Source organism: Melospiza georgiana, chromosome 6 (genome assembly GCF_028018845.1).
Source record: "Melospiza georgiana isolate bMelGeo1 chromosome 6, bMelGeo1.pri, whole genome shotgun sequence".
In the NCBI taxonomy this organism is placed as follows: Eukaryota; Metazoa; Chordata; class Aves; order Passeriformes; family Passerellidae; genus Melospiza; species Melospiza georgiana.
Window position 1 is genome coordinate 50,314,467 of NC_080435.1, and position 25,512 is coordinate 50,339,978.

General features: G+C 36.4%; 1 protein-coding gene across 4 annotated transcripts in view; it reads left to right on the forward strand.

Annotated features, from left to right (window-relative positions):
* The window catches only part of VRK1 (VRK serine/threonine kinase 1), a 47,391-nt gene extending 24,163 nt beyond the window's left edge, over positions 1-23,228 (forward strand). For 3 of the 4 annotated variants that reach the window (XM_058026496.1, XM_058026494.1, XM_058026495.1), the window contains exons 4-13: positions 3,769-3,838; positions 4,231-4,318; positions 5,705-5,813; positions 5,955-6,047; positions 7,039-7,171; positions 8,397-8,517; positions 9,395-9,453; positions 10,292-10,470; positions 14,387-14,486; positions 21,564-23,228. In XM_058026496.1, the coding sequence (XP_057882479.1) occupies positions 3,769-3,838; positions 4,231-4,318; positions 5,705-5,813; positions 5,955-6,047; positions 7,039-7,171; positions 8,397-8,517; positions 9,395-9,453; positions 10,292-10,470; positions 14,387-14,486; positions 21,564-21,640 (1,029 nt within the window). In that variant the 3' untranslated portion in view covers positions 21,641-23,228. The remainder of the gene's footprint in view (positions 1-3,768; positions 3,839-4,230; positions 4,319-5,704; positions 5,814-5,954; positions 6,048-7,038; positions 7,172-8,396; positions 8,518-9,394; positions 9,454-10,291; positions 10,471-14,386; positions 14,487-21,563) is intronic. The other variant, XM_058026497.1, reaches the window with a different exon arrangement.
* Positions 23,229-25,512: the final 2,284 nt, after the last annotated feature.

The following is a 25,512-nucleotide window of genomic DNA, read 5'->3' on the forward strand; positions in this document are numbered from 1 at the left end:
TAGGTTAAATTAGAGTAAAATACATTTTGGTTAGTATGTGCCTTTAATCTTGGTATTTACATCTGCTGACTAAAGGGAAATAGTAGAATACTGCTTTTGCTCTGTTCAGGCAGATCAAAGGTACAGTTTGTGATGACCCCCCCTCAGAAATGTTTTCCTTTGCTGAAAAAAGCAGTGCTTGCTAAGCAAATGTCAGACTGCCACACTTTCAACATTGATCTGCTGCTGCTGCTGCCTTAGGTGTTTGTGGGCAGGAATTCCAGACAGAGCAGGAGCCCCAGCCTGCAGTGGGGTGCTGGCCAGCCTGTCCTCTTGAGGGTGGGGGTGGCCATTGTGCGTCTGTTCTAGAGGCAGATAACAGCAGTGGCTTGCCTGGGAGAGGCAGTGGCTTCTGATTACTGGCTCCTGCTCAGTCTGGACTGATCAGGAAGCAGGGCACCATCTCATTCCCATGGAAGAATCTGGTTTGACTTGCTGGGAAAACCATCAGATATGCATTACTTTATGCTGTGTGTAATTGCTGTTACCCTCTTTTCCTGAGTTTGAAGCCCATCCATCTTCTTCTCTTTCGGCTCTTAAATTAAGAGTTGCCCCAACTTTTGGGTTGCTCCTGTGCTAGATTCACTTTGTTGCAGCATTTTGTAAATACCTCCATTGCTAATATCCCCGATGACTACTCAATTTTAATTTGACTTTCATAATTTTGTCTTTATGGCAATAAAGAGTAGCCCCAGTCTTTGTGCTAGCCTCACAAATGACCCATAACATATTATGCCTCTACAATCTGGTATAACACAACTTCAGATAAGAGCCCATTTTCTGATGCCTGGGTGGATTCTGGTTTTTCCATCAGCTGAAGCAATGTGCTTAACAGCTTTGAACAATTGCTAGTGTTTAACAAAATATGTGCTTCTATAGTAACGTTCTTCAAATTAAGCTATTAGAGCAGGATGGAAATTGTCTTAGTCTTTGACATATCCTCATAGTATTGATGTCTGAGCCGTATGAAATGAATCACAGTTTTTATTAAAAAAGAAATGCTTTTTAACATGTGGACTTTTCAGATGTCATTGTTCAGGAGTGGATGCAGGGTTTAATTACACTTCATTACATTGCTGACTGAAAAAGATCAGAATTCTTAAAACACTACTTGGAATTTGTTAGGTTTTGACATGTACTCCTTAGCCTTTCATTTTGTTATCTTTTTGAATAAGACTTTAATTTCAGTTTTATAAGTCATGTATTTGAATGACTCTGGGCATAAAGCTGTAGAAATTTGTGTTTGCACTCCTTCTGAACTATTATGGCAAATACTGGATGCTGATGCTGTGTAAGCTTTTTTTAGCATCATATATGCATTTCTTTATCTGTAGGTAGAATTAATGGTATTGTGGGAAAACACCTTCATGGTCAACATAAAGATCTGGTCTATGGTTGAATCATGTATCCATTCTCCAAGCATGAAAAGATGGCAGATTTTTCTTTTTGACCAGAGAAAGATATAAATTTTCAGCACTGAGGCATAATTTTTTTGGGAATAATTTATTTATGGATAAATTATGTAAGGACTTTTAACACCTACTTTTTTTTCCTGTATTTTAGTAGGAAAGCAACATTGTTGAAATCCATGTAAATTAAATGAAAATTATATATGAGAATTCATATTGTAATAAGTTAGGGTATTGATAGATAATGTTACACAGAATCAAGTAAAAAAAAAATAAATAGAAGAATCTATTTTACCCTTCTTCTCTGCATATATAATCTCTGTATTAGTAATTTGTTATCCATTGTGGATAAATATACTAACTGTGAAAGTAAATTTGCAGGTAGCAAAGTTTCTGTGTGTTGATCACACAAACTGTCTGGTCTTTGGGTTTGGGTTTTTTCTGGTTCCTCCTCACAAGGAGAGGCCAGGAAGCTGTCTTGGCTCCATTGTTTATCAGTGCAGTGCTGCTGGAGAAAGGGAGGTGGAGACAGGCAGTAGCTTTGTAATCGAGTGTCCAGGCCTAGGAGTGGTGCCCAGGCTGGGGGTATCTGCTCTCAGTGTGTCCCGTGTTCCAGCTGGGTTTATCTGCTCCCAGTGTGTCCCATGTCCTGGCTGGGGGTGTCTGCTCCCAGTGTGTCCTCCCATGTCCCAGCTGGGTTTATCTGCTCTCAGTGTGTCCCGTGTTCTAGCTGGGGGTATCTGCTCTCAGTGTGTCCTCCTGTGTTCCAGCTGGGGTTATTTGCTCCCAGTGTGTTCCAGCTGGGGGTGTCTGCTCCCAGTGTGTCCCGTGTTCCAGCTGGGTTTATCTGCTCCCAGTGTGTCCCGTGTCCCAGCTGGGGGTATCTGCTCCCAGTGTGTCCCGTGTCCCAGCTGGGTTTATCTGCTCCCAGTGTGTCCCATGTCCCAGCTGGGGGTATCTGCTCCCAGTGTGTCCCATGTCCCAGCTGGGGGTATCTGCTCCCAATGTGTCCCATGTCCTGGCTGGGGGTATCTGCTCTCAGTGTGTCCTCCTGTGTTCCAGCTGGGGTTATTTGCTCCCAGTGTGTTCCAGCTGGGGGTGTCTGCTCCCAGCGTGTCCCGTATCCCAGCTGGGGGTATCTGCTCCCAGAGTGTCCCATGTTCCAGCTGAGGGTGTCTGCTCCCAGCGTGTCCTCCCAAGGTCCAGCTGGGGGTGTCTGCTCCCAGTGTATCCCATGTTCCAGAGCCCATGGTCAGGGTGCTCTCTCTGAGCTCTGCATTGCTCCAGTGCCACTGGACAGCAGTGAGCCTCTCTTAGCTCCATGCTACACTCTGGCCTATAGCAATTGGCTGGATCACATCTGCATTTAAAAGTTAAACCCATTTAAGATTGGTGTGTATCTAATGTCATGTGATTGTATTATTCTTGAGTTTCTTTGCCAGTAATTGCATATGTTTTATTTTTTGAGTGTAGGATATTCCAAAATGGGTATTTTCACAGAGGTAGAATGAATTTGGATATCTATGAGTAACTAGACAAAAATTAATTGCTTAAGCTCATCTCAAAATCAGTTACTAAAAAATGACAAGAATTGAGATAATTTGTTTTTACTTTACCATGTTCTGGAAATGTAGAATCAAGATACTTGCCCATCCGCTGTTCTTGCAGTATTTAAAATCTTTGGTGTTTTCATAGGAATTTCTCTCTTGAACTTTACTTGTAATACATGGTTCCTATAGTTTTGTCCTTTAAAAATGGAACTGAAATGTGCTAAATACAAGGTATTTCTGAAGTCAAAATTAGTGTAATTCTTATAATTTAGAGAAATTTTGAAATCCTCTGTTATTTTTATCTTGGTCAACTAATGTATGAAGGGAACAAAATGCCTTCTGTTCAATAAGGATTTAACTTTTGTTCAGATTTTTTTCATTTAATCATTTCAGGTGTTATTTTAAAATCACTAAAGGCTACTACAACTGATGCAATCCAGCAGTAATCTGGAGAATCTGAGATAACGTTGTTTAATGTTCTCTGCTAAACTTCTGCCAATAATTGTTAATATTTCTATACATTTCAGTTAATTTCTTTCGTCTTTTGCTGTGGGACAGTATTTTTGATACCCTTAATGTCAAGCCAGTTATAATAAAAACAGCTTTTGGAGCTAAATTTCTTTTATAATAAGAAAATATTCTAGTGAGTTTATCAGCATCAGGTAGAGCATTTGAGGAAGAGTATGTTTTTATAGGGTGAATGCTTCCGCTTTTAATAATTATTAGGCATTAACACAGCAGTCTTTAATGAATTTTGAATTGTCTTAAAGGAACCCAGCGAGAGTGGACCTCTTTTTACTGAGTTAAGGTTCTACATGCGAGCTGCTAAGCCAAATGAAAGTAAGCAGTCTGTTAAAATGTTTTTAATGACCTACAGCCATATATGAAAATAGAGCCTGTAAAAGTAAGGTTAAACTTTGAGTATACTTTTAGGTAATTTTAAGATAATTTTTAAATTATTGAAATTGAATTCAGATATACAGTAAATTAGAGGGTTTTGGTAAAAACATTCTTTGTAATTCTGTTGGTAGTATTGTCCAAATTTAAACTTGAGTTGCATCTCTATCCTTACAATGGATATGTGATTAACTTTCCTGCATACTTTTCATATACATTTCCATGAAATAAGCAGCTCACAGGTATGCAGAAACTGTAAGTGATGTGACTACTCCCTTTTTATGTAAGTCTTTACTCATGCAAATTCATGAACTTAACTTTATTTGTATTTTCAGTTCAGAAGTGGACTAAGTCCCATAAACTGAAATATTTAGGTGTACCAAGATATTGGGGTTCTGGCTTGCATGAAAGAGATGGAAACAGGTGAATATATCTTTTGTTGACATATATTGGAATTTATTTCATCCACAAACATTATCTCTTTTAGCCTAAGTTATTTTACAAGGTCTATTTTCTGCTTATCTTCATGTTGTTAACTTCTGCTACAAGTTTTCATGTGCATGGCAAGGGTGTGTTTAGGGACTATATAAATAGGTATATTTTGTTTGTATTCTGTTTGTAACTCATATTTGTGTTTGTTACAGTGTTTATAATTAAGATTTCATTTGTTGTGAACAGTGCTGTAAAATAATGATGCTCTTTATGTATATGTGGATTAGAACCTTTTTATATTGTAATTAAAAGAAAGTGAATTTCTAATGTACAAGTCCTGGAATAATATGACTAAAGTTCTTCTTGTTATGTGCACTTAAAGTGTATTTTCACTCACAGATATTAAGGACTTAATACTCTCTCAAATCTCTTCTATTTTCCATAGGGATGGAGCTTTTTCTGGCTTAATCTATGAGCTGGAATAACTGCTAGTCTCATGTTAAATATGTTTTAAGTCTAAGGATAGTTTTTAGTATTGTTCCATGCCAGGAAAGGTTTTTGTTACTTGGCTTTTGATGCTAATGCTTGCTTATGTAAAAGTCCTTGTTCCTGGTGGCCCTTCTTTAAACAGCTGTGCTGCAGAGGAGTTTTCGTAGTTCTCTGGCAGCTTACACCAGGTCAGGCTGCTTTGTGTGGCTCACTGCATAAAGCAGTCAGTGTCAGAAATACCAGTTTCAGTAGATCCTCAATTGTAAAACCAACCTAATGTAAAAACAAAATTCATTTTGATAGCAAAAGTAAGTGTAGCATTTTTTTAATCCTGCAAATAAAAGTGACTTTGCATTCAGTGTTTTAGTGCATGAATTTCTTTAATATAATCACTATGAACTCTCCTAGTTCTAGAACCAGTTTGGCTATAGCAATGAATATCAGAACACCTCTGGCAAGTGAGATGTTTTTTTTCTTAACAGTAGGTCGAAAAAAGTTTGCAACAGATTTCAGTAAAGGAACATTATACATGAACATGTTAAATCACTAAGCTATTTAAAAATCTGAGAAATGTATTTTTGTAAGTAGATGATGCTTGGTTTTGCCTATAGTGAGTTACAGTAGGGATGCTTTCCTCTGTGAGCACTTGTTATTTTGTTGCATAACTAGAATATAGAGCAGTTCTTTTGATGGATGAACGTTTGAGTAGCTGATGTGAAAAAGGTAAGAATTGATGTACAGTGTTAAAAAAAATGCTGTATTTCAAGTATTCCCCACAGTTTCTTTTGAGAGAGACATATTCAATCACTGGTTAGTACAGGTAACACAGAAATAAAAATTGCTGGTTTTTTGGCTTTGATTTTTTTTTTTTTTCCTCCTTGAATTTAGCTATCGATTTATGATAATGGACCGATTTGGCAGAGATCTTCAGAAGATGTATGAAGAGAATGCAAAACAATTTCCCCATAAAACTGTACTACAATTAGGCCTGAGAGTAGTAAGTTTAAAAAACGCATTTTGTTTTCTCAATCTGTTTTCCCTGTTTAAATGTCTCTGTTCAGTCCCACTTTTGTGCCGAGTCCAGGTCCTCTGGTGGGCAGACCTGGGTACTGCATTTAAATGACTTTTGTTTTGTTAGCTTGATATCCTGGAATATGTCCATGAGCATGAATATGTGCATGCAGACATCAAGGCCTCAAACCTCCTTCTGAGTTACAAGAACCCTAATCAGGTATTTATAATGAATTTTACTCCTCATGTTTTAAACCTTCTATTTGACAACAATGAAAGTGTTTTGAACCTGTGAAATCTAGCAGAAGCTCATTTTTAAGAATGTATATAGTAACATTGTTTCTGCTTGACATTTATATCTAGTTAATATTCTATGATTTTTTAATGCATTTTTCTGGACAGTTGACTATTTGGCCTAACTAGTATTCCAGAGAAATTCTTGAGATTAAAAAATTGACTCACAAATAGGTATTTGCAGGTGGAAGCCTAAAATTATGTAGCACACTGGTAAATTTTGCTTGCCTGTCTGCATTGTTACCTCTGCTTTGTTCAAGAAATCCATCAGATAAGTGTTCTGTTACTTGGAAAAATTGGTCTTTACAGTGTTGATTGTTCCACTTGATTTATGGGAGTCTTTCATTTTTCTGCATTTTTAAATCTCTTTACCATTCAAACAATGCATATTAGAGTTTCAAATTATGGATTTGTTCTTGCTCAAATGTTTTAGCTTGTGAAAGATGTAAAATAGTAATTTCAGTTCTCCTAAAGTAACTGTGTTGTTATTGAGAAGTAGTAGTATGCAGTATTGTTCAAATGGGTTAACTGACTTTAAAGAGGGTAGCACAGTGAATGTGTTTATAACTCTATGGACATTACTTCTTTTTTTGCATGTTACTTGGCTTTGTTTTTCTTTTCTAAAATCTCATTTTACTGGTAATAACTATTGTACTGTACTTGCCTTCTGTAGCAAGCAAGAAATGACTTCCAGATCAGACTGCTTTGTGGAAAACAATGAAACCTAACTGACACATTGTTTTCAAATCATATGTGTTAAATTTAATAAAATACTGAGAATTATTCACAGTTGAACAACTTGCCATTCTTAATACTTTCAAAGAAGTTGTGAGAATGGTTGGGAGTTGTGTTTGTTATTTGTGTATTTTTTGTATTTATGGTTCTTTAATCTTCTAATGCTTTGTGGGAATTGCTAGGTGTACCTGGTAGATTATGGACTTGCCCACCGGTACTGTCCTGAAGGAGTTCACAAAGTATATAAAGAAAATCCTAAAAGGTGCCATGATGGAACTGTGGAATATACCAGTATTGATGCACACAAGGGTGTGGGTAAGGATGTAAAACTCTGTAATAGGCATTTGCATATCCCTTTTTATAAGGAAAGGACTTATAAAACTCAGTGCAGCAAATAAACAAACCAGGTTTGTGATTCTAAAAAACATGCTTTTCCTTTTTTTAAATTTTTGTTCTTTATGTGCTATGCTGGCATTTTTCTTTTTTTCTATTTACTAAATTTTACTAATTGTATTTTAATGTTAACTTTGTTAAGAGCTCCTTAATTTATAAAGATAAGAGGTTCAGCATATTGCTTTTTATTAACCAAGTATAAATGGAGTCGTGCTTGGTAGATCTTGATAGAAAAATAGGTCCTGCTTTTAGGAGAAAAATAGTTGCTGTTATTGGTGGGAAAGTATTTTTTATTTTAACTCAAAAAAAATGTCATTTAATTAATTAATTATGCCTATAGTCACTGAACATCAAAAAAACAAGAAGTGAGAAAAGGTTGAATATGTAAAGGACAGGTTTATGTCTGATTAATCACTGAGGATTTATTGTAAAAATCAATTTCATTTTCTTACTTGTTAAATTTTGCTTTATTAGCATAAGAGTGTTTTTTACAAAAATAACAGTTGTTGAAAATTATTATATACTTGAGGATACTTAAAGCTGAACATAACCAAAGACAACTTGATCTGCTGATTTATATTTCTAGTGTAGTCTGTGGTCACTGTGTATGTGAATTGTTTTGGTGGGGTTTTGGCGGGGTTGTTTATTTTCAGGTGGGTTTTTTTTGTGAAGGCTTTGGGATCTGATCTCATACAGTCCTTTGTTCAGTTTTCAGGCCACATAAAATAATTCAGCATTGTAGAATATTTTTTGGGGGAGGTGGGGGTTTCAGCACTTTCACCTTTTTATAGATGAAGGGAAGTAAAAACTATTTTGAACTGAAAGTCAATCACTTCACTAACTTGTTCTATTTTTTCCACAACCTGAGTACTTAAAAAGCTTCCCAAATTTGGATAACTGCAGCATGTCATGTCTTTGAATAGGAGAGGTTGATAAAGGGCTTGAAAAAGAAGTGATCCTTCCAGATGTAGGAACAATATTTTTTTCCTTCCTAGCTTTCATGCTAAAATAAAGACATAAGTAACAGATAAAGTAGTGTTAGCATTGTCTCAACATAAAAATGTATAAATTTTTACTGTTGTTAAACTGTGTGTGCTTTATTAACTAATGTTATGGTTGGTTTTTTTGTATGTGCATCTATATTTAGCACCATCGAGACGTGGTGATCTGGAGATCTTGGGTTACTGTATGATTCATTGGCTTAGTGGCCATCTACCATGGGAAGATAATTTGAAAGATCCAAATTTTGTCAGGGACTCAAAAATCAGGTGAGAAGCTGTTTGTTTTCATTCTCTTTTGAAAATGAAAATGTCTTTCTGTAGAAATGCTTTGTACTTTGAGTATGTTCCCTTTTGGTAAGCTGCTCTTATTGTATATACCTCCAATTTTCCTTTTGTGTCTCATGTATCCTTGACATGTAATTAAACGTTATTTGTCCTGTTCTGCTGGCTTCTTTTGCGTGTCTGAGATGTTTATTTTTCCACTGCAGTATTGGCACTTTAGAATTGCCATGGTGAAGCCAAAGGCACTCTTAGCAGGATGCAGGTAACCATCAGTTGTGCTTTACAGGAAGAGAAGTGTGGAGTGTGAGTCTCTTTAACACCATGCTCTCATGCATGTGGCAGAAGTGAAGGCTAAAGGGGAGTCTTCAACGTCTTTGAGCGTCATTCCAGCTAGAGCACTGCTGTTATGGGATTTTAAAAATATTTTTCATTTTGTTATTCAGCCTCAATGTCAACGTACCTTCATCTTCCCCTCAGCCCAGATCAGCCTTCTCTTGTCACATATTTAATATGAAGAGAGCTGTTCCAGTGCAGCAGTTTCCGTCTCATTAACAAATATTTGTTATTTGGCTTCCTTAGCATCAGTATGTGAAGGTTGAAAATGGACCAGTTCTTTTTCTTCAGTCTTCCACTTGCTTTTGAGAATCAAAAGCTGTTTCAGATGGCACATCTGGCATTCATCAGGTTCTGAAATGTGCTTAGCACACCTACAAATGGCTGTGCTAAGTCATAACAGAGGCTTATGCAGTAGTGTTTCTTGTGTCTGACAGTGGCCCAAACTGGGTAGTTAAATAGTTTATCAGAACAGGACAAGATTGAAAATTCAAAAGAAACAGTAGTTTTGACTAATTTTGTTTTTCAGATGTAGAGATAATATTTCCATTTTGATGGACAAATGCTTTCCTGGGAAAAATAAACCAGGTAAGAGGAGCTATTTTAAAATACTTGTTTACTGAAATTTTTACCTGTTTTAATTATTCCTTTCAGTCAGGAACAACAAAAGTGGCATGAATTAGATTGTTGCTTAAGAGAAATCTAGACTTCATTTTGGCTGCAGTTTTGTACACTACAGACACTGTGTTGTTTCTGGTGTAGCCCAGTATTCATTTCAAACATGAGATGTGCAAATTGATTTTTCACCACTGAATTTTAGATATGGAAATTTAAGAAGCAGTGCAGCCTTGAAGTATACATTGTTCCTATTTGGCACAGGTGATTTGCTGAGTACATTATTTATTATTTTTAAACTGACTCTATTAGAAATACACTTTCCTGGGATCTTACTATTTAGTTATTTTTAGCCACTCCTGGTGATCAGAAGAGTTGTCTCATTCAAGTGTGACTTGTTTGTTTTTTCAGTGGTCTAATGTTTCATGTAGTATATGTTTCAGTCTTGAACTGATGAAGTTCTGAGATAACATTGAATTTCCTTTTCCACATTTTTAAATATAGACATAAGAAATACTATGTAAATAACCATTCATTGGTGAAAATTGGCCTATTAGGGTTTTTTACGACTGACTGTTTTCTTCATTGCAATAAACATGTAAAAAACAGTGATGCTGTCATCACTGGGTAATGAACCTTGGTATAATTTTTTTCTAAAATGTGTAGTAAAGACATAATTATTATGAGTTTATAAATAACCATTTCAAGAATAGCATAAGTAGTGCATGCATAATTTCTGTCTCTTTTGTAGTAAAAGTGAATGATTAAAATGTCTTCAAATAGAAATTAATTGGAGGTGCCATTTCTTTAGATGAAATAGCCAAATACATGGAAAAGGTGAAGGTACTCAGCTATGAAGAGAAACCTGTTTATCAGCATTTCCGAGAAATACTTCTGCAAGGTCTCAAGGCCATTGGACAAAAAGATGATGGTTTGCTTGACTTTGGCTTGGCAGAGAATGGAGACTTTGACAGAAATCCCGCACAAAAGGTTTTACTCTCAAAATTCATGTCATCTTTTATTGCATTTGGTTGAGTAAGAGTTAGTGATGTTGGAAGTAGGTGTCATAACTTAATCCAGTAGCAAAAAATTAAATAGTGAAATGTTTAAGTCCTAGTTGCACACATTATTTTTCTAATTAAACTTAACTAATTGTTAATAAAACTTTATACAGAATGATGTTTATAGAGGTACTTTTATAGTAGATAGTACCTTGGATAACAAAATTTGTATACTTAGACATAATGATGTTTGAACATTAATTTGGTTAATTTACTTACTTCTTTAAATTGATAAAACTCCTGATGATTCAAAGTATATGTAAGATTAGTCTAGTTTTTGTTTTGTATTAATTTCCTTTCCTTGACTAGTTCAAAGCTTAGTTTTAAGTATACATCTTTATGCCAAGTATTTGATTCTGGAATTCACATATTGATTTCACTAATCTAATATGTTATTTTTGAGTCTTAACTGTATTGGTAGGCTAGGGGTGTTTTCTTCCTTGTATTTAAGAAACCTTAAACTCTAGACTTGAATTCCAATTTGAATATGGCATTAAGGACTTTTTAAGCTTTAGGGAAAGTGTATGTTTAAACACCTTATACCCATAAAAAAGTGGTCACATAATGGGACAGTAATTATCATCTTCTACTTCAAACTGCATTTATTACTTCTTTATTTACATTTGTTAATAGCAGGTTGGCAGTTTGATGATTCCTTTAGCATGAAGCAGGGAACTGAGAATTATTATACAGGATAATAGTACAAGTATGTTGCATTGCTTACTGGCATGCTCAGCAGTGTATTAAAGATGGGGGGAAAGCAGGAAATAAAAAACTTGTAGGATTCTAAAGTCTTCTGAAGATACATGTTCAGCATTTCTTAGATTTTTTTGCCCAGTAATTATTTTGGCTAAAATCATACAGCTGTGATCTGTATACTAATATTTCCTACTGAACTGAGTGTAAAGGTCCCTCCAAAAGGAGAGTTTGACAGCATAAGTTCTGTTCCCCTTGTGGTTTGATATGGCTTGTGACCTGTATTTTGGGGAAAAAATAATCTGTCTTTAATGGTTGGCTGGTTTCTTTGCTGAGTAAGTTGGCCTGCTGCAGAGCCAACATCTGTGACCTTTAATGTCCTTGTCCAGCAGAGATGTCTGGTGCACATTTGCAATAGAATAAAAACTTCAAAAATCTTGGTTTTTTAGCCTGTATCAGTCAAAACCATTTCCAAAGGGTGGGATAACCCTTTTCCATACATTCTTACCTCCAAGCAAAAAGAAGTAAGCCTTTTCATTGGGTTTCTCCTGTTTTTATATAGTTTGAGAACCATGTGCATGGTCAGCTTACTCAATTGTCACAAATATGAAGCACTTAGATAAAACAGGGAGTGCTACTGGCCCACTTGAGTAAGTGTTTTCAGCTGTCAGCTTAATATTTCAGTGGACTTGATGCTACTTCATGCCAGTTACTGCTAGTGTCTGGACAGAATAAGATTGGTGGGCATCATGACATTCTTGCTTTTGACCAAACACCAGGACAGATGACTCTTTTTTCTATGTTGAGTTTTGTAGGCCTTGTGACAGCTGCAGTATAGGCTATGGTAGAAGATGACTTAGTGTTTTAAAAATAAGCTCCAAATTCCAAACTTCATTAAAAACTATTCTCCATAAATATATTTGCCATTGATCAGTAGCATTTTGCCTCTGAAAGCCAGAATCTTCTATCACATGCTGAATTTTGTTTGAGGTACTTAATGCCTAATTTGAAAAAGAAAAATGCAGTCTGGCATCCACCCTTGAGAATACTCTAACACAAAATATTGATGACATTTTGGTTCTACTATCTTTTAATCACAGCAGGTCTTAACACACCTATTCTTCATTGCTTTTGGGGCAATCTACCATAATATTTTCTTAAAACAGTGTTATTTGACATTCTGAAGTTATGGTGTTTCATAGTTAGGAGATAATATTTCTAACGTCTGTGTAAATACCCTCTTAGACTGTAGGATTCTCCTGTGCTATCAGCTAATTGAGCCATGGTGGGCATTTACATGTTACATATAAACATGGTGGTTCTGGAATCTGTCATTCTCCAGTATTGGTATCTGGGTAAAAGTCACAGATGTCTGCTGTATTAAAAGTTAGCATTTTATTTTCTATAACATGTCTCAAGTTTCCCCAGATGTATGAGTAAATGAAACATAGTCCACAGATGTGCTTGAGGTTTTTCCCTTTTTTTTTTCTTTTCTTTTTTCTTTATAGTAAGCATGCTAGTTTGTGAGTGTGGAATTCTCTAGTAGTTCTAGACAAACAAGAAGCTAGCAGTACCATTTATTGAAGGAAGTATTTCAAGCTCTTGACTAAATAATTTAGAGCAAGACCACATTTTACTGTTGTTCAGTGCCGAAGAGTGTCTGGGAAATATTGGGAGTGAAGTAGCCTGGAAAAATACAGATCTTAGTGATTTGTAGTTCCTTCTAATGTTCAGGTTCAGATGTGCAGGTGTTGCTTTTGTCAGATGAATGCTGCCTGATTTCTACTGCTATGTAATTCACCTGCATCAAGATTAAGAAACCGCTTTTTATTAAATAAGCTTGGAAACAAGATAAATGTATTTTGCTTTTCTGTAATATGTATTGAATATCTGTTTTTCTGATGAGCATTTAAAACGTTTCCTAGTACAATTGGGAGGAATGCATTATCTCTCATATAAAAGCAGTACAGTGCTGAAATAGTCCTCCTTAATTTTGGTCAGAATGAACAAAAGTGTCTGTGTTTATTCCTGCCTAATGCATCACAAATCTGCTGACATGCTAACCTTGGAGTCTTGGCTGGCGGTAATCAGGCCTGTGCACCGGCAGGAAAGATGTACCTAATGCACTCCATCAGTGCAGTTTGCATATGGAAGTTCTCACAGGGGAGCTGCCCTGTGCCAGCTGAGGGTTACCTGCCCACTGCAGTTATTGTATGTAATTATCGAACCAATCTGTTCAGCCCAGCAGGGTTTAGATGGTAATCATGAAGCAACACTTTGGAAAGGAAAGATGTAATGCACTCTCCCCTTCTCCTGTGAGCTGTGTGAAGTTGTAGCCACTTTTAAAGCTGTATTAGTAAAGCTCTAGTTGCACACAATTAAAAAATAAATAAATTAAGAGGAAGGAAAAGTAAAACTCCTTCAGTGTTCAGTGCTTTTCATGTATGCTCAATGCAGGTCACTTCATCTTTTGCAAAAATCATGGCTTTAAAGCAATTATTTTCCATAACTAGTTCAGGAATACTTGCAATAGTAAGATTAATTGTAATACACAGATAATAAGAGTTCTCTCCATTTAGGGGTTTTAAGATAATGTACCTTGAATAGAGTTCAGATTTTCCAAATACCTCTCTTTGGAACTGAACCCATGGTTGGTATTTAAAAAAAAAAAGTACTGTCAGTGAGTATTAGCTGCTTTTGAGCTGTGCAAAGAAAGCCTTAATAAGCAAGGATCCAAACAAACTTGGCTTTAATGTGGTGTAATTTCTTTAGAAAATCCAATTAATAAGAACTTGAGATAAAATGTTAAGTGTTCTTTTAAGTTTTTCAGATTGTTCCTTTTGTAACATTTATTCAGTGTAAGATAAAAAAAACCCCAGGTTATGGTCACAACACCTCATGTTTTCCTAAATCAAAATTGTAACTGCTAAAGTGATCTGCAGACTGGGGAACTGTTGTTTCAAATTCTGTATAGATTAGTACCAGTATTCTTGTGTTAATACAGGAATACATATTTTCTATGACTGAAGACATTTTAGAATATATAATATAAAATAAGGGAATACCTTGTGAGGATATTGTCTGCTTTACATGATCTTTCTTGCTCTTGAGTTCAACTGCTAATTTTTGGTGCTTTTTTTTTTTTACAGAAAAGAAGAAAGGCAGTGGCAGCAGCTGCAGCGAGTGAGAGCACTGAGGCAAAAATGGAAGATACGGAAAGTCCAAAGAAGAAGAAAGCTGCTATTTCAAGTAAGTCAAAAGATTGTTCTGACAGTCACATGTACTGGTGTGGCAGGATACCTTGGCTAAAGTCCAGACCCTCACACAGCACTCGCTCCCCTTCCCAGTGGAGAAAATAGGATGAGAAAACCCATTAATTAAAACAAAGATGAAGAAATCTTTTACTGTTTACTGTTTTGGGCAAACCTGATTCAACTTGGGAAAAATAAATGTAATATATTGCAAATTTAAAATAAATTTGGGTAGTGATAAACACTAAAACAACACCTTTCCTTCCCCTTCCTCCAAGCTCAACCTATTTCACCCTAAACTCTACCACTCTTCTTGTTTAGTGCAGGGGTCCTGAAGGGGAAGTGTGCTGTGGTCTCTGTTGCTCCTTCATCCTTACATTTTCCCCTTGCTCCAGTGTGGACTCTCTCTTTTGGGTTGCAGTCTTTCAGGGGTAAAAAAAAGGTGGTCCAATTTTTTCAGGGAATATCCATTTTTTCCAGGTTGGGCTCTCACATGAGTTGCAGGGGAGCTATCCTCCATTCTGGGTCCTTCCTGAGCTACAGGAAATATGTGCTCTGAGGAATTGGAATACCACTTCCACCTGTGACTTTGGTGATCTGTCTGCTGTTTCCCACTCTTCTCCCTGCACTGCTACTCCCTTTCTACCTGTTCAGTGATTTTTTTTTTTTATCCTTTCTTAAATCTTTCCACAGAGGTGCCACAAACAAGTGTGGCTCAGCTTTGGCCTACAATGGGCTTATTTTGAGGCTTTGGCCTGCAGTGGGTTTGTACTGGAGCCAGCTGGAAAAGGCTGTGTCAGGCACAGGAGAGCAGCTGGCCTCTCCCCACAGAGGCTAGCCCTGAAGCTGACCTCAGCTTACCAAAACCCAGCCACATAAAGTACCCAATAGAACCTTTAGCAGTTCAAGTGCTTTTGATCTTTTGCAATTTCTTTTTAGATTAACTTTGTTAAGTAAAGTTAAAATATTTCAACTTTCTGTGTAAGAAAGGACTATGCTCCAGTTAAGTAGTGCCCAAAGCTGGTGGAATTGCTGGTGATAAAAATTGGTAGCTGAACAAATTTTTTTCATTTTGCCATCGTTCATTCTCTGCTCATTCTCATTTTTGTCCTCCTGTCTTGTCCAGTTCTCTGTTAGAACATGCTGACTCCTCAGGATTCCTCTGCACAGAGTGTTAAAGCCAAGGGCTAACAGCAGCAGCTTCCAAAAGCAAGTGTGCTTAAAGTCAAGGAAAGGATTATCTATAAGGATAGAAAATGCTGAAGCTATTATTTCAACATAATTTGGCATAGTTTCAGTGCAGTATGGAAAAAGTCATGGACAGATAAAGTAGGATTATTGAAAATCCAATGTGAAAAATCTTCAATAGATTTGTATAGGGAAAGCTGGTGATGAGTGTCCAGTTAAACTGCTTTATGTGAACTGAATAGCAAAGATGTTTTTCCTAAAGAATTTTTGATGTATAATTTTAAGTAAAATACCAGATGTTGTCTGTGGTCAAATAGTCTAAAAATAAAGCAGTAGGACTGAAGTCTACCCCAAAACAAATGTCCTTGTTTAAAAATGGTTTGATGGGGTATTGCAGGATGGGAAACTGTAAGCTTTCAAAGCCAGTAATAATATTGGTGAGTTCTGGATTTACCCTGGTATACTTACTCAAACTGTATGGAACAAAGTACAAGGAATGAAGCTAATGTTATTCCAGGAGGCGACTCTGCTTTGGTCATTTTCAGCTGTTCATGTTATAGAATTTTAATCACTAAGGCCAGTGATTATTTCTGGTTTTTGAATGTGTATTTACTTATTGATTTCAATTTATTATAAATTCTCTAGTCTGTCAGTGGCTGAAAAAGTATTAATTGGATTATACTTTCTTTCAAAGCAATAGAATGATGCTGACAGTTTTAACTTTTATGCTTATATGATGCTGACACAGTTTCAGCATTTTAGATATAATTTAAGACTTTTTAACAAAATACTTAAAACATTTGACTATCTTCTGGTTGTGGTTTGATACACATGTGCAGAACATACTTTCTTTTCTTATACTATACTAGTTTTTCCTGGGATTGTAGATTGAAATTCTTCTAGAAGGAGATGAAAAAGAACTTGAAGAATTGCAATCCAGGTGGTAACTTCAGCTTTTTGTAAACAATGAGTTTTTTTGAGACTAAGTAAAGGTATTTGGGAGGCTGTATAGATTTTCAACATAAGCTTAAATGAGAAAAACTTGCTAGTTCAATAAAGTTACAGATGAAATGGCTCTAATTTCACCTTTTTACACTACTCAATTTAATGAATACCAACTAGAGGGAGTATATAAAATGCTTTCAGGTGAAATGTGATACATGTACTTACTCATTTGATTCTCTCCAAATTTGGAATTAAAAACTTTAGCAACTATTACATGATTCATAAACCTGTGTTGAGGGAAAGAGCAACTGTTTCATAATAGTTTCTGATCCTGATGCTTTTATAGTTTGAAAAGGTCTGATTATTATAGAAATACTTGAAACTGTGTTTCCAAATCTGACTAGTTTTGTGTTACCATGGACTTGTTTCTCCATTAAATGGTTTTTCCTGTAGCTTAAAAAAAAAAAACCCGAAGTTCAGTAAAATGGATATTTTCTTGATGCCTCTTAGTTGCACAATTTGAGGTTGAGTCATACAGCAATGCTTTAAAAGTTGTTGAAATTCTGTATTATTTGTTTCTAAGGGGCATAAATATTGTGGAATGGTGGTCGCTCTTCAGGTATTCAAACAACATCTCATAAATGTTTCAACAGAAAGCAGTGGCAAGAGCTTTGCAGCCTCTTCTCTTGCTGTTCAGCTCATCAGCATTAACCACATCTGACTGTGCAGTTTGTCTTGTCCAGTCCAAGAGATCCTGATCAGCTCTGTGGCATTTTGAGTACCCAAAGGTGCTCAGTGGCCATAGGAAGTCTGCCAGTATTGAAGTCTGCTGGGGCTGGGGAGCCCTCAGACTTGTAGGAGGAGGAAGAAAGAATTGTTTGAGGATCTTCAAAAGCTATTTAACTTAGAAAAGGTGTGGTAGGAGGTGCTTTTAATGTTAAAGAATTTTAAATATTGTAGATAGGGAGGTTAAAATAGATTTGGTTTACATTTAATTTCTTTGTGGTTCTTCATGAATAGTAGGGTATTTTTCTGCTATTTGCAAGTGACAAATTCAGTGAGAATTGCTTTGAACATGTGTCACTAATCATAATAAAGAGAAAAATTAGTGTCCAACATATAAAATATTGGAGTGTTATTGTGTACTTCTGTGTGTGCTTGGAACACAGTTCTTTATTAAAATCTACCTTTATATTTTAAGCTTGTTTCTGTACAGTATTTTCAGATCATTTCTAACACTTAAACACATATAAAATGTAAGTAATTTATGTTCCCTTTTTACATTTAATGGGACTTTCTTGTGTTTGCTGCTAATAAGAAGTATTAAAACAAAACATCTTGTAATGAAAACTTTCCATGTGTAAGGTTTTTTATAATGACTTTACATGTAGAACTAAGTAATTTAAGAAAAAAAGTTTTGTCTGCTTTTTTGGTTGTTTTTCTGTGACCTGAAGATGAATTGCAGTATGTTGAACAAGTATTGCAATTCAAACTCAGATATAAAATTTGCAAGTGAAATTTTTCTACAGGAAAGAAAAATCATACTGCAGTGACTCAGATTTTTACAGGGGACTAACCTTTTGCAAGATTGCAAGTAATGTTTTGAATTAAACTGCCTTCCTCCTGCAAATTGCTGTGTGGCAAAGAGGAAGGTTAATTTCAGACACATGCTGCATGGGACAAATGATTTCTGTTTATGTACAATTGTGTTTTGAAATATCTTCAGTGAAGCAATTTTTGCAAATAGAAGTAAACCAGTTTCAGTTTCATTTGGAACAATTTTATATGAAAATTTTTTAAAGAACACTCATATATTTGATGTTATCTGTAAGAAATACAGAGGCATAAAGTCATAAATAATAGATTCTTGTGTTCTGATGTTTTTCCTTACGAGAATATGAAAAGTATTTGCTTTATTTGTTGCAGGAAAGGGAGTACTTGGCAGAACAGAGTAGCTAAAGCTAAGCTCCATCCTACAATTTCACTGACTTTTCTCTCTCATCCCCACCCCACAGTCATGTATTTACTGGAATTCAAGTCCCTGTTTGCATTCTTCTGGCTTCTTTTTCCTGAGTTGTATTTCTGAATTCTTGTAGAAAAAGAGCTGCTGTGAAAACAGAAAAGGCCAGCTAACCACAGCTACTATTTCTTGGCCTTGTAATTTCTTCAGCAGCTTCAGAGCACTGAAGAATGCTGGTCTGAGAAGTGTTGTTCACCAGGTGTTTTCAGTTATGTAGGGGTTCCCTGGCTGAACTGGGAAAGAGCTTGTCAGAGGACTCTTCCTTAAAGGAAGGAAGGAGTTTTCTTAAAAGAAGACTTCATCTTCTTACAGTCTTCTTAAAAGAAAATTTTGTCTTTTATCTTCTTTAAAAGAAAAGTATCTCTTCATTGGCTCCATATTCAAACTGCCCAAAGTGATTAGAGAATGTTGGTGTTTAACTCATTAAATGCTGCATCCTGGCCTAAGTTCCCATTTGATGTTTGCTCTGTTTTCAGATATTCTAACCTATGATGTAACTTAGAAGTCACCTAAATCCTACCTGATTTTATCTGCTCAGTTGCGGTGTTTTCATGTTTCCTAATCTCACACTGTCCTCCTTTTCATCAAAGGAGACAATTTATACAGGAAAGTAGTGGTTGTGTTTTTACCAAAGGAACTTCTGTAATTTTATAAAAAATTTAATTTTTTTACTTGAGCACAGTTTTATTTCTTAGTTGTAAGCCTTGTGTGGTTCTAAAACAGTGTATGTAGAATTGGCAGATGAGAAGGGACATCAAGAAGAGATCTGCTCTATGCACGAGTCTAATCAATTTATGTTTGTATTAATCCTGATAGATGCTAATGCTGTATGATTATTCTAAAACTTCCCTGGTCAACACCACTTGTAATACTTAACTGTCCTTACTATTACAATGGATTTAATAAGGGGGAGTATTTTAATATTTTTATTACCTAATATGAATTTGCCTTAAGCTTAGTAGTTGTTCTAGCCACTGTGGGCATGCAAATCACATTCATGCAGCAACCTTTTGCACATCATATGTCTCCCATTTTTATTTTTTTACTTTCTTCAGATAAACTAGTTAAATTCAATGTTTTCTTCTTGTTTTTGTTAGAGAATGGGAAACCACTTTTTCTCCCCATTGTTCTCAGACCTCTTGTAGGACAGAGCCCAGAACTACACATAGTACTGCTGGGTTTCTTTTGTAAAACTTTGTTTTGCATTGTTCTCTGCCTCCTCGATTCACCCAAATTTACTGATTGAGCTTCAATGATCAGTCACTGCTCAAAGGCTGTTGTCTTAAGCAAGCAGCTTCTTTCTTCAGGTCTTCCGTGAAATTCAGTTTTGCTTTTCTTTACCTGTACACTTGACATGGATTGTGGAATTATAGATAGTTTTGCAAGCAAGAACTGAAGTAGTTAGGCATGCTGTCTTCAAGGAGGAATTTAGGATTAAGAAGAAAAAAAAAATCATTACATGACTAGGAGATAAAAAGTACTTCATTGTTACTGTACATGCAAAAAGGTAGAAATTTTTATTGTGTGTAATATTTTTTTGTCAATGTGACTACAGTTGAATGTGATTCAGAGAAATGAGCAGTGATGTTTTTTTCCTTCCTTTTCCCTGGCAGTAGGCAGGCATGAATCAAAGTGCAGGGAGGTTTTTATTATTGCTTTTAGGTATGGTCACTTTGAACAACCTGCCTGCCTGTTTTACTAGGAATCTTAGGTGGGATTATTCCTTACCTTTGTTAATAAAATATTGTCAAGTGATGGCTTCAATCTGTAGGCACAGTTACACTGGTAGCTGAGCTGATTTAACAGCTGACATGGCCAAATAGAAATCTTCCTTTCTTTTTCACCTCTTTTTCTTCTACTTCCCCTTGTATGAGCTCCATTGAGAATGCTCTAAGATGCTGCATTTCACTAAACTGTGAGAATACCAGACCAAATTTTATTGCTAAGTGTCCTAGTTTCAGCTGGGATAGAGTTAGTTTTCTTTGTAATAGCTGGTGCAGTGCTGTGTTTTGGATTCAGTATGAGAATAACACAGATGTTTTGGCTGTTGCTGAGCAGTGCTCACCGTAAGTCAAGGAGTTTCCAGTTCCCTGTGCTCTGCCAGTGAGAAGAAGCACAAGAAGCCAGGAGGGAGCACAGCCAGGCCAGCTGATCCAGACTGGCCAGAGGGATATTCCATGCCATGGAGTGTTATACCCAGTATATAAAGTGGGAGAGTTGGCTGCAGGGGCCGGTTACTGCTGTTACTGCTGGGGTTCAGCTGGGCATCAGTCAGTGAGTGATGAGCTCTGGTATTGTGCATCACTTGTGGGTTGGGGTTTTTTTACATGTGTGATAATTAATCTCTTTACTTTTTTTATTATTACATATTACTTTATTGTAATTATTAAACTGTTCCTATTTCAACCCATGGGATTTTTCTCATTTTTCCAATTCTCTTCCACTTCTGACTGGGAAGGGAGGGGGAGTGAGTGAATGAACTCTGCATGATAGGTAGTTACTGTCTGGGGTTAAATTGTGATCCCAGAGCTGGATGAGCTTAGCACAAGGTCCAAAAAATAGCTTAGTACTGGAAAGCATTATAACAGTAAAAGTTGGCACATGGGGAGGAAGGAGGGGTGTAGATTTTGTAGAGGATCTAATTCTTTTGGTGAAGATGAGCTAAAAAAATGTCTCAACTCCATGTGATGATACTCTTGGAGAAGTTGAGCCAAACAACATTTTTTTTAGGAGAAGGTCAGTGTCCAGAAATAGTTGAAGATTTCTCTGCTGTCCGTGGCATGTTCCCATCCCCACTTAAAGCTCAATAAATTATTTGAGCTATACTTTTAAAGACTAAAGTTTTTTTCTTGTGACCTGTTTTTGTTATTTTATTTTTGTTATTTTATTTAACACACAGTTTTTGTTTTGTTTGAATTGCAGATGCAATTGCTGCCAGAACCGAGAAGATGACCTCACCAAAGAAAAGCACAGCAACCAGAAAGAGAGTCAAGAAGTAAATAATATATGGAGCAACAAATTAAGTTGCTCTGTGGCTCATTTCTGAATTTTTTTTTTGTTGGTAGCACTGGAATCTTTTTCTTTCCTTTTGAAATGATGAGTTCTGTAAAAACATGGACTGCTGTTTGTACCTGTTTTTGAAGAATAAATGTTTTATTAAAATATTTGCATAATTTATATACATGTAAATACTAATGCAAAATTTTACCAACTTGTGAAGTGGGGATGCATTTTTATTCTTTATATACATGAATTCATGTCTTTAAGGCAAACTAAAAAAGAGTGTTTTTTCCCTGCTTTGTAATGTAGAGATGAAGCCTTTTTTACTAGTTTCATTATGGATACTGTATAAGAAACAGCAGTGTTGCATCTGATTTCTCACAGTTCTGAGTAAAGTCATATTGGTGGTCACTTAAATGCACACTGAGATGAAATCTGAAAAAGCATAAATAACTTTTAAATATGTTACAAGTGTTTGAATTAAAAACAGAACATAAGACAAAAATCAAGTCCTTCCATTGTAGTTTATATAAAATGCATTTAATTCTTTGGAAGACAGGTACTGAATTTTAGCCATTTTTTGCATAGTATTTGTGTTTCTATCACTTTTCCAATTATTCACAGTTTCTCTGGAAAGAAAGAGACCAGAATTTCAGACAAAGGGCCCAGGGCAAAGAAAAGAACCAACTAAAAAACAATGCCTATTCTCAACCACCCCTCAGGTTTTCTTTTTATAATAGGTAAAAGACTAGAATATAATTGTGAGTAACTTTGTGCAGGATCTAGTTCCCATGAAATATTGTCTCACGTCTGCTTCTCTCAGCAGTAATGGTTTACCTTTACTTGAGGAGCATGTAATCTTCCAAATCCTTTTGTACATGTACTTCCTTGGTTAGCTTTGAGTCCTCTCTTCAGAGCTGTTAGTTAAAAATTAGTGTTGGATTCCAGTGTGAAACACTGCTACTTTTCATATATCTACTGCAACATACACATGATAAGGCATGAACATCATTCTTATCAGGCCAACCAAAAGTTTGGCAAACCAAAAGGAATCCATATGAGCCAGTGAGAGTGTATTCGTGTGGATGTCCAGCTTGCTTGATTGTATAATGTCTGAGTAGCAACTCATGAGATTAAATAAATATGTTGTAGCATGAAGTGTTGAATGAATGAATGATGAAGTTATTTTTTGAAACAAGGGAATCTGTTTTTTTGAAATAAAACTGGAATACCATATTGAAGAGGTGCTTTCTCATTTCTGTTGACTGTTAGGCTTGTCTTCCTGGGTGTTAGCAAAGTGTGGCTGACAACTTTAAGTGTAGCATTCTCTTCATTTCAGATGTAAAAATAGGTTTGCTAAAGCCTCTCTCATGTTTAAAACTCCTCAAATCAAACTACCATTTTAATGACTTCGTTTAATCATTTTGTTCAGAAAGTGTGTTACACTGTTCAGAATAGCTACTGTCAGGAAGGCATACTGTATTCTCTTCCTTGTTACATACTCAAAGTTAATGTCATTCTTTTGTATTTCAGTTGTCTGACATTTTGGTTTTTTTAGTAACTTATTTACCAGTAAACTTCCTTTGATTACTTTCCAAGTTTTCAAGCAGTGTGTTTTCTTTTGACACCACCAAAGCCAAATGGAACAAACAGTTATTTCCATATATTTGAAAAGAATGTTTTGAGGTACGAATTTCATAAGCCACCCTTACCTCCTCCCACCCCAAAGATGTCCCGGGAAAAGATGTCCTGGCAGGTGTTCTGTGAAGGAAAAGGGTGCTTTTTTGTTCAAGGTGAATGTTGTTTCAGGGCTTGTCTCTGCTCACCAGGCGCTGCAAAGCGCCAGGCTCCAGCTGGCTGTAACTGCAGTGGTGTTTAAGGCGTGGGACGGGCGGGAGGAGCGCAGGAAGGCTGTGATCAAACCCGCAGCGCTGCCGTATGGATCACATACAGTGCTGCTTGCACACACGTGTTCCCTCTGCTTTGCAGAGCGCTGAGGGGGAAATGCAGCACTCCACCAGAGGCGGAGGGTGCAGTCGGATTTTGTTGACATCCCCGTTTGAAAGTAAAGCCCCTAACACAAAAGAAGCAAGCTGCCTTTAGACTGCATTTACTGCTCTTGATGACTCCAGTTGTGTGTAAATATTAGAAAACAGCAGGGTCCTGCATTCCAAGAATCACTTGAGCAGTGCCATGAAGACAAGTGTCCTTACTAGTATTGTAGTCATACTCCCAAGCTCTCCTGCTGTTTCTAATCTGTGCGTGCAGCCGTGAAAAAACTGGACTGACATTTACAGGCACAGCAGGGAGACGCTTGAGAAGGGAATGTTAAAGACTCCGCTACCTATGTTTCAAAGTGGCCACCATACATGATAAATCTTCACAGGAGAACTAGTCAGCACTTCAGCTGATGGTGTAATGAGGATATTGATAATGAAGCACAGAATGCTTCTTTTAGTGCTTGAAGGTTTTGCAGGCAGATTGTTTATATTTTCCCCTAATATATCTGGAGAGACAGTCAAATTCAGGATGAATATAACATATTTTTTAGATGGTGATTGTTTGATAATTTTTACAGGATTATTTTCCAATAAGTTAATATAAAAGAATAACTCCCAATATTTGCTGCAGCTAGCATTAAGAAGGGGGTCAGTTGCTTTCCTGAGTAGTTTGACAGACTTTTCTCACTGTTTTGTCCCAGTGAGCTGCCAGATTTGGGATGCCATAATACCAGTAATGCAATTAGGTTTTCTGCACGTTGTCTGGTTGACTTCTCAGTTAAGAGTTTCTTTCCCTTTGGGAATAAGACTAGACAGACTGTCATTTGCTATTACTAATTCTGCTTAGCATTATCACTGGAGCTTTTTTGTAATTAGCTATCTTAGTTGGCTCTTAAATTTTAATAGCCAATTGAAGCTACATTTTAGCCAAGTTCCATATCTAAATTGCATTCAGTCCATTAACAAAGTTGGTTAAAAGGCTATTAAAACAAAAGCCAATATATGGTGGTTAGCACTTAGATCTTTGCAGCAGTAGCAGTACCAGCCTCCAATGAATATTCTCAAGAAATGGCGCTTCCTTCTAGAAAGGAAGTGCACGAAGAATGACCAGAGTTTGTTTTGTCAACAAAGGCTGATGTGCAGAATACTTGTAGGAAAAGTAAATAAATTGAAGTGTGTCCTTACTGGAAGAAGGTGGGAAAGGTGACAGGGGGAGATGTAGAAGAGGGCAATTAATGGTTCTGCTCAGATTTGACCGGTTCTGGAAAAGCCAAATAAATGAAATGATGTTTTTCTCCATTTCAGCTGATCAAAATTATTAGCAAAACCATCTGAAGCACCTTCTGGTGGAATTGTCATCTTGCTGAGTTCAGTTTGTAAAACGTCCTGCCAGACATTAAAAAAAACTGTAAGCATGCCAGCACATAGGCTCAGAGCACCACTTCTCTAATTGATAGACCCTATAATTTTCTTTCTTACTGAAGATCATGGCTGGATACCTCAGCCTCCTATGTAATTTAATGTAGCATCAGTCTGATTTTTTTTATCCCTAGTAGCATTTGTTTAAATTAGCTTTTTCTCTTCTTTTCTTTCTTAAGGTGTAGACAGGATATTAACTGGTTCATCCTGTGACTAATAATGCCTTTCTCAGACTTTTCTTGAAAAAAAAATCTTTACTTTTGGGAAGACATCAGATATTAATGCTGCTATGGCTTTAACAGAGAGTCTACCAGTTGCTGATGAGCTGTTTCAGGGATGGTTTGCAGTGCCCTGTATAGGTGATGATAGGTGAGTATCAGCAGCTTCATTGTAGGAGGTGTGAGGCAGACTCCAGATTGTGTCTTAATAACCAGTATATATCTGCTTTTGCC